Source organism: Mercenaria mercenaria, chromosome 11 (genome assembly GCF_021730395.1).
Source record: "Mercenaria mercenaria strain notata chromosome 11, MADL_Memer_1, whole genome shotgun sequence".
Lineage (NCBI taxonomy): Eukaryota > Metazoa > Mollusca > Bivalvia > Venerida > Veneridae > Mercenaria > Mercenaria mercenaria.
The window spans coordinates 1,032,645-1,042,672 of NC_069371.1; the positions used below are offsets into that span (position 1 = coordinate 1,032,645).

At 35.4% G+C, this 10,028-nt stretch overlaps 1 protein-coding gene across 1 annotated transcript; it reads left to right on the top strand.

Annotated features, from left to right (window-relative positions):
• The first annotated feature begins 7,204 nt into the window (after nt 1-7,204).
• LOC123532756 (UDP-galactopyranose mutase-like) lies at nt 7,205-9,628 on the top strand. Its single transcript, XM_045314322.2, has one exon. The coding sequence runs from the start codon at nt 7,646-7,648 to the stop codon at nt 8,906-8,908; it is 1,263 nt and encodes a 420-aa protein (XP_045170257.2). The 5' UTR covers nt 7,205-7,645; the 3' UTR covers nt 8,909-9,628.
• Nucleotides 9,629-10,028: the final 400 nt, after the last annotated feature.

A 10,028-nucleotide genomic window follows, 5' to 3' on the forward strand; every position in this document is an offset into this window, starting at 1 on the left:
AGCCGGGTTAACATAACCCATTTTTTCCCAGGGAAAAGCACGAGTATTGTTTTCATATATTTGATCACATGGATACCATGATTACAAAGCTTACTTATAATCTACCCAGAAAGAGCAATGTGTCTAATTCTGAATATGAAGCACTAAGTTCATTGTTGAATAGTATCTTTATGTTTTTGAGTATGTTTTGAACGTCTCTGCTTGGATTCGTTCGATGAATGGCGAAGTTGTTGGCACTAAATCCGATAGTAGAGCTTTCGATTGACACACACTGTGTACAACAGGGCATAAACACATGCGGAAGTGTTGATAATTCTTGTGGTGTATAATATTATTATTGCGGCGTATGTTTGGCTCTGACAAATATTAACTAATTAATTCTGATTAGATAATACCATATGTTTAAATTATTATTATGTTAACAGAGGAATTTTGATAAGAAATTAACTTTTAATGCTTGTCTGAATATGGCAAAGTTATCGGCACTTACATCCGATAGTAGAGTTTTCGATTTTCACACACTGTGTACAACAGGACATGAACACATGCGGTGTAAAATGTATTTTTCTGACCTTGTATTCTGTGTTTATGGTATGTTGGAGAAGGTTGCTGGTAGGTATATCACATGGTCACAAATTAGAGAGGATTGTGTTGTTGTTCGTGGGTTGGATCTGTATTAGTGTAAGTTTCGGATTTTGAGAGTAGCTCGCCGCCTGAATTGTTCTGTGTGACTCATAATGTAGTTTATTGGTATTATTTTGCTCTCGTTTTGAGTTTTCACTGTTTTTGTCTGTCTTCTTTTTTTGTTCATTTTCTTTCGCTTTTTCAACTTTATTTAACCCATTACTTTATCTGGGGACCAAACGCCGCTTTTCATGGAATTACACACCACAACCCGTGTGTCATTGAAGGTTCCATGTTCACCGCCGTTTGAATACATCTGCGGATGTCTCTAGATTGCTTTTTGTACTTTTGGCGTGTGTGGGTATTGAGTTCTGCTCGGCCCGGGCTGGAGGGCGTGGATGGTGGCATGCATTTCCACTTCTGCCTATGAACAGGCTCAATCAAACCGAGCCTGCAACATTTTCGTTTTTTTGTCGTGTTGAGCGACCTGTGAAGTTTCTATTCTTTCTATTTTAAAAAAGGTAAAGGTAAAATTTCTTGTTTAACGTGGGTGGTCGACGAAAGTCCCCACCTGGAATTGATGGAACAACGTATTTCCAACCGAGCCCACGGCAGGTGTCATATTTACCTTCCCAGCATCCAGTCTAGGCCGATACTGCTGGAAACAATACCAATTTAAGCATATCACCCAGCACTGAACACTAGTCGGGAGATTAGCCGCGACCGGGAATCGAACCCGGACCGCTGGCGTTGTAGTCTAGCCTGCTAACCACTACGCCATTGGCTCCCTTTATTAGATTTGTGTTCACACTTTTGTTTGTCTTCATCTGTAGTTTCTAGTAATTGTATATTAATTTAGGATATTTCAATTTCATCATCTGATAGCTTGAGATCGTCCCATAATTCTGATATTGATGTTTTGTTTGTAGATTTTACATTTGGTTTGGCTGATATTCTAGGTATTTTCCATTCTCTGTTGTAAGTATTACTTGAAGATGGGCGTTTAACTACAGTACTTCTTATGCTTATTGGTTTTGGTTAGAATGAATTTGTTAATTCTGTATTTTCTTCTGATGTTGAAATCTTTTTCTCCTTCTTTGGTCTTGTATCGAAAGATGACTTTCCTCTGAGTAAGTGTAGTTCCTCTGAGTAAGTGTAGTTCCCACCCACAAGGAATTTGTATATTTGGAGGATAGAGTGGTTTCACAATAAGGTAATAGTTATACATAGTGACCTGAATTCCTCATTTATTATTTCATATAATTTATTCAAACTTCCTGCAATGATCAATATTGATACCTAATTGTGCATAAGGTTGTTTTTAAATTGCTCTTTGATTTCCTGGATTTTCGTCCTGTGTTGTCTTGATCTATATGTCAGCGAAGTCCAGGTGAAGGCATGAATCACATTTGTGATAGCTCTAGTAAAGTATTTCAATAGTCAAGGAATGTGACCAGTTGAGCTAAAATTAATGTTATTCATCAAAGGGATATATAATTATTTTTGCTCAAAACTATAACGTTCAGAATAAAGAAATACATTTTTCATAGGTCTACATGTAAACCATGTAGAAAGAACTAAAATTTCAATAAGTTAAAGCGTAAAAAAGCACGTTGTTCACCCATAAAGTACATGTTAGGTCGAGTGGTCACACATACATCAATAACAATTTCTGTATATTCTTTTTATAACTTTTGGTTGCAGGAAATCTTTCGACTTATCTTGTATATAATATATAACATTTACTTCTTTCGAAGATAATAGGTAAGGGTAGATTTCTCGGAAGCACAGAGCAACAAAAACGCATTTACATAGTAGACCCACAACAAAAAAAGAAGCTGTAATGAAAAACATTTTCAGACGGGTTGCTTCAAACATCCAACAAGTACATATTATTATCAGCTAAATATTGATGAAGGGGAAGGAAATGGCAAGGGACGAAACGGGGCCGGGGTTTGGGGAGGAACCCGGAAGGGGGAAGCCGAACAAGGACGAACACACAAGGGAACGCCATGCTCCTCAAAAACAGCCGCACCACAACGCAAACTACAACAGCGCAGACACCCATGCACCAAAGACAAACACACAACGACGACCAACCGAACAACACAGAAAAACGAACAAGCAACACACAAGAAAACAGAAGGATACCGTTATAGATTCACAAGCTTACAAACGCACCCACACAAGTAGGAAAACAATCAAGTACAGTCCCGGGATTCGGTTGCAAAAACAAAGAGGAGCCACGAAAACTTACTAAAAGTAAAGGGGGAGGGGATGCAAAAGGTAGCGTAAATGCAAGGGTAAGGAGAGGGCAAAAGGGGAAGTGGGGCGGAGGAAAAACGCTCACAACAAACAAGAAAACATACGCAACACACAATACAAGAAAGACAAAACAACCTGTTGAAAATAGTGGCACTGCCTTGGAACGGTAACCTAAATAAAGGAAACTGGGGGGTTTAAACGAGTTTAGGGCATGCCAACCTCGAACTTACCCTATTTTCAACAAGTTAAACAACACAATGTAAATAAAATCCCCGCTGAGAAAGGCTCTAACATTAGTGCAAAAGTAACAGATAAATAAAGCAAAGCATAAAATTAAGGTATATCAAATAGGAAAGCGTAGCAATTAACTGTAGAGGGGTCAATCACTAAACATTCACTGTGCTTCACGATTTTCGCATCGTATACTCTTTTGATAAACTTTTTAACCAATTTTACAAAAATTTGATTAAAATAAGAGGTATGTTTAATTTTCCGAATTTTATAAACTGCATCTCCATAGTATTCCGGGTGTGTAAGTCCAAGTTTTAAAAGTGTTTTAAGTGGCGTATTGTATTTTTCTAATAGTTCAGACGATCTGTAGTAAAATTTATTAAAAGCTTTCCGTAGCTTATAGTAACGGTAACCCTGTTGTAACAATTTCTTGGTGATATGAAGATTTCTGTCGTTAAAATCATCTATCTTTGAGCAAGCTCTTGCAAAACGAATAAGCTGTGAAATATAGAAACCGTGTGATGTTGCTCGAGGGACATCGCCATCAAAATGGGGAAAGTTGACAATTTCAAAATTAGAATCGTCCCTTTTATCATATATTTTCGTTTCTACATTATTATTCACAATTCTTAAATTTAGATCCAGAAATGATGCTTCTAAATTTGAAGTATTAGCCTTGTTAAGCTGTAACTCTTAAGGGTAAATATTATTTCACCATTTCTAAAATATATTAGTTGTCCATATTTAAAATATCATCAAGATACCTTGAGGTTCCATTAAAAGCTTCAATAATTTCAAGTTTTGTCTCAGTGGATAAACTAAGCATGAAATCTCGTTCATAACAGTATAAGAATAAATCAGCAATGAGTGGGCGCAGTTGGTTTCCATCGGGATCCCAATTACTTGTCTGTAAGTTTTATTGCCAAATTTGATAAATATATTATCTAGTAGAAACTTTAGAGCTTCACAAGCCTGATCACAACTCCATAGGTTGTATCCCTTAAATTCACTGTTAGAAAAGAATGCTCTAGTTTCATTGCAACCCAGAGAATTGATCTAGAGAATAACTACCTTAAATGTATATGAGTTGAAATAGTTCTTTCCAACAATAAACATACAGACTTTTTTTATCGTCCCTCAAGTTCAGATGCATAATACAACAATCTTATTGAGGACTTAGGCCTGCTTTTTAATTTTGTCTTTTGGCAGTTCCTGTGATATGCAGGCTCCATTACCTCAGATCCCCTTTCTAAATTCCAGTTTGTTTAGTTCTGCTCATTGTTTTCTCGTTTAGGGCAAACCCATTATTTTAACTGGGGACCATACGCCGCTTTTCATGGAATTACACACTAGTGTAGCATTGAAGGTTCCATGTGCACCGCCGTATGAACACATCTGCGGATGTCTCTAAATTGTTTTCTGTACCTTTTAACATGTGTAAATGTTGAGTTCTGCTCAACCCGGGGCTAGAGGGCGTGGACGGTAGCATGCATTTCCACTACCGTCCATGAACAGGTTCAATCAAACCGAGCCTGTAACATTTTTCGTTTTTGTTGTGTTGAGCGACCTGTGGAGTTTCCACTTTTTCTATTCGTTGATCTAGCAATCGATACAAATATCTCTAAAATGAAAGTCACTTGTGATTTCAATTAAAATGTCTTACGTCCTATGCCACATCGGAATATATTTATCCATTACACAGCAATTTAGTCTTGAACAACTAATTGACGAACAAACACATTTAACTGAGGAGTTGTTCGTCCTTACAAGATCTTATTTTTGTTTCAAATAACAGTAGCGTTCTTCTCACTGGCGTAGGATAATACTTTCCAGAACATGAACAGCGCTATCGCACTACTATCTATGGTCTCAAATTTCACAGACGCAAACAGAAGTGTTAAGATCGACTAGTCTGGGAATATGATCGAGGTGGTTACGACAGCCTGTGAGCAGAACTGCACAAGTTTGACTGGAAAAGCTGTTCTGATCAGGATATAAACATATTTGCTTATAACATAACTAGCCAAAGTTCTTCCATTGCGAAAAGTAATATTCCAAACAAGAAGTTCAAAGTAAGACCCTATGACGTTCCTTGGATGAATAATGTTCTTCAAAACGAAGTCGAATTTGATCCCAATTTATTAGTTTTCTCTTGTTTCTGACTCAGGTGCCACACGCTATAATTTAAGAAACTCAGACAACATCCAGGATATACCCACAAGAACAACACTTTATTTTCATTCATTGTTGCCTTCAACTATACATGATTGGAACCTACTTAACCATGATAGTCGCAGCTCTCAAACACTGTCTTCATTCAAACGAAACTTAAACAAGCGACGTACACCATGTACACCAGTGTCTTATTACGCTTCGGGTTCTCCATACACGTCTCCTTACTAAATGCAGTGCACAGAATGGTTCCTTAGAAATATTTCCCCTACATCATTTTGCAAATGTGGCAAAATTGAAACTAATGATCACTTTATTTTTAAATGCACACTTGACAATAATTGTCGGAACGAGTTTATGAATAATCTGCGGAATTTTGATATTGACTTTGCTACTTTTCTTCTTTTTTTTTTCTTTTTTTTTTGTAACCCGGACCTTTCTGATAAGGGTGCCATAACTATACTCTTCTACGTACAGCCATTCATATCGAACAGCAAGAGATTCTTATAAGTTGAATGACCTCTTCCTTTAAGATAAACTTAACACTTTTATCTTTTATAGTTAAGACTAACACGCAATAGATATCATTACAGTGTTATTACTTTACCCTTCAACACCTCTATCTTCTTGTATTTACCCTTCTTCGTCTTTACTGATATTAACAATAAATGCTGAATTGACAATCTGCGTACATTTTGTTAGATAACGTGATTACAACATTTTTTCAAGTGCCATTTTCGCTAAAATAAACATATATCTACAAGTTAATTGTCCGTGCAGGAAGACTTCTATAAGACATGTCTTCAATTCTTATCCTTTCCTTAGTTAAAAGATTCAATGTATGACTATGTATCAATGAATATGTTTATAATTTGGGAATATAATTGTTTAAACTAGAAGAATACACTATAAATATGTGCTACATAGCAGCGCGCACGCAAATGCGACACAATTAAATACAGTCAAACTTGTGCTAGCGACCACGTGTGAATAGCGACCACCTGTCGACAAGGACCGGTCTCTGGTACCCCCGTAGAAAAATGCTCATAAAAAGGCCGTGAATAGCGACCACCTGGCGACCGCGACCAGCGACCGACCTAATTTATTCCCAAGGGTCATATTTGCCCCCAATAACGACCAAGCTGGACCGTTCCGGCAGGAAAATATTTGAAATCCGCCAAATTTTCACGACTTCCGCATTATAGCAAACATAATAATTACTGCTTGATTGAAAATGTGCAAGTTTGCACCGGCCGAATTAATACATAGAACATAAAGAAAGCAAGAAGCTGTAAAAATACTTTTTATCAGCATGATAATGGCTAACTGAGAAGTGACCTTTCCCCCCGAATAAAGACCACCTGTGAACAAAGACCACTTTTGCTTGTTCCGAAGAGTGATCTTTGTTCACAGGTTTGACTGTATTACATTTCGCCTTGGCGCGCACCAATATTTCAAAATTAAAGCTTTTATAATAACGCTCACCAAGATGAAACAAAAATTTCTTTCTGTCGAGAAATATGTTTCTTTGTGTCGCGAAGTTAGCTTTGTTTTGTCTATGGTGCGCACGCCAATACGACGTACAAAACCTTCGAAGTTTCGCAATAGCGCGTTGACGCGCGTACAAGAAACCCAAAACGACAAATTCCGCATAAACTGAGCGCATAAAGGAATGTCCGTAATCAGCCACTATGAGGTAGCGATATTTTGATTATGCAGTTAACAAATGTACTTTTGGGGAATTAACTCGTTGTAATAATATTCCTGACACAGACAAATATGATTGGTGAACCATGTTTTTTCATATGTTCTACGCTTAAAATAAACAGACATATTTCTGTAAATTCTATATTTTTTTTATAAACGTTGGGCTATTGATTTGTCATCTTGCGTGTTCAAGTATATCTCTATTTTATTGTATTTCGACGAAAGTGTATTGCTCATAACAATACTGTATACAAGCAATACAATGAAGTATCGTATAATTATGGAACTATGGTGTTCAGAATAATCAAATTTAAAGTATTTAGACTCAATAAATAATAATAATATTTCCGGTAATTGTTCTCTTAAATATATAATATTTAATCGAACAGTTACTTCATCTTTTTTTTAATTTTAACGACTTATGGAACTTTAAGTTGGGTAGTTGTTGCAGTGCTAGTTTGAATAGTATTGTTTGGTGTCGTACTACTACAGCATAACATTAAATATTAGTTTAATAACGATAATTCTGATGAGCAGTCCTGGTTGAAAGTGTAAGATGTGTTAATATTGTACCATCGTGTTTATTTACCTTTTGTTGTTGTGATAGCTATACCTTTGATGCAGTTAAATTTCTTCTTATGTTGTTATGGAATCCAATAGATTTACACTTACAATTCTATTTGTTTTAGGAAATTTATTGATATTCATTAAAACATTATTCGTACTGTTGACTGGAGTAAAACGGAACGATTTTCCGCCTATGATGATGCGATTACAGCATGATCAAAATTTTGATGTATGTGTTGTTGGAGCTGGCTTGTCCGGTGCAGTAATAGCGGAAAGATATGCTAATACAACAAATAAATCCATACTTGTCATGGAAAAACGCAAACACGTTGGTGGAAATTGTTATGACTTTATTGATAATGAAACAAAAATTCGTGTTTCAAAATATGGTGCGCATGCATTTCATACAAATTACAAGCATGTTTGGGATTATGTGCAACTATTCAGCGAATGGGTTCCGTATGAACTTAAAGTTCAAGCTCAGATTAAAGGAAAGAACGTTCCAATCCCGGTGAATATCAATACTGTAAATACATTGTTTTACCTTGATATCAAATCTGTGGAGGAAATGAATTCATGGCTGAAAAATGAACAGGTATATTTTAATCGTACATCATTGAATACAGAGGAAGTGGCATTGTCTCGTGTAGGATTAAAATTGTACGAACTTTTGTTTAAACCATACACTATCAAGCAGTGGAATAAAACACCTGCTCAATTAGGGCCTTCGGTTTTGGCTCGTATTCCAGTACGAAATAATTGGGACAATCGTTACTTTTCGGATCATTTCCAGGCTTTGCCGAAGAATGGCTATACAGCATTCATCAACAAAATGTTAAAATCACCGCAGATTACCATTCGGCTGAATGTAGACTTTTTTGATCTCAGAAGAAGTATCAAATGTGGGAAAACATATTTCACTGGACCAATTGACAGATATTACGCCAAAAAGGGTTTGGCCAGACTGGAATACCGATCATTATCATTTGAACGTAAAGTTATAAAAAATGTACACCATTTTCAAACAGCTAGTATTGTGACCCATCCAAACCTTAAAGAAAACTTTACTCGAATTATTGAATACAAATGGTTTCCTAATCAACAATATCAGTCAAACGACACTATTGTATTCATTGAACGTTCGACAGATGATGGTGAACCATTTCATCCGGTTCCAAATAAAATAAATCAGGACTTGTACAATCGTTATAAAGCATTTGCGAATTCTGATCCCCATATTCATTTTCTTGGGCGCTTGGTAAATTATAAATATTTCAATATGGACGAAGCAATTAAGAATGCATTGGAAATGTTTAATAATACAGTAAACAACGTTTTATAGCTACTACGCAATTCTTATGTCTGTACTTAACACTGTACACTATGTTAATGACAGTAACATTTAGGTATTACAGTTATTAATACATATTTGCACTTGCTATATGTTTGTATAGAATGAAAAAAAGCAACGTTTTCCTAATTATAAATGTATATTGCTTGTGTCATATTAGTAACTACAGAAGTGTTTAACTTCATTAAGATTCTCATCTCAATGTCTTATGATAGACCAAGGGCGATACTATAATATTCCAGCGGAAAATCGATTCTGCTGTTACTGTGAATGCATAGTAGAGGATGAGTTACATTTCTTGTTAATATGTCCTTTTTACCATGATCTTCGTTGAAAATAAGTAGTATAAGAAATAGCATATCTAGCGCAGTTTTTTTCAATTTTAATTAGCCACCTTCTTTTTAAAAATCCAAAGCCGACCAATAAAAAAACAGATTTTCATAGTACTTTATGAAAACCTTTGGTAAATTATGATTAAACGCTTCTGCCAAATGTTTGCTAAAATTCTGCCACCGTGGCAGACACTGCCACATTGCTGCCAACTTGGCAAACTTTTGGCAAACCTTTGGCAGATTATTTTTATTGATAAAATGTAAAGGTATTTAAACTCATACTGTAAAATAATTTATAATTGTTTGTTCATTTTGTTTTACATTATTAATTTTTAGTATTTTATACAATAAATCATAAATGTTTATACCATCTTGTGACATTTTTATGAAAAATAAACAATAATAACCACACAATACACTTGTTTTGTCTTGATATTGTATGTTATTGTATTTTACATTCGGTATGTAAATAATTACTTCTTTTGGTGGAGGAAGTCCAAATGGGTCAAAGTACAAAGTACTTTTCCGAAAACCTCTGGTTTGATTAAAGTACAAAGTATTAAAGTAACAAACCCAATGTGTTCCAGGTCCAACAGAGTCATCTAAATTGATTATTCCACATTCGACCTTTGCTTTTGTTTTTTGGTAAATTATTTCTACCAAAATACACCCTAAAGTTTTTAATTTTCAATTGTTTAACCCATTGTTCAATTTCAAAGTTAGAAATAGGTTTGTTTATAAGTTTTATTCTTTTTTTACTATAGGAATTCGTCTGTAAG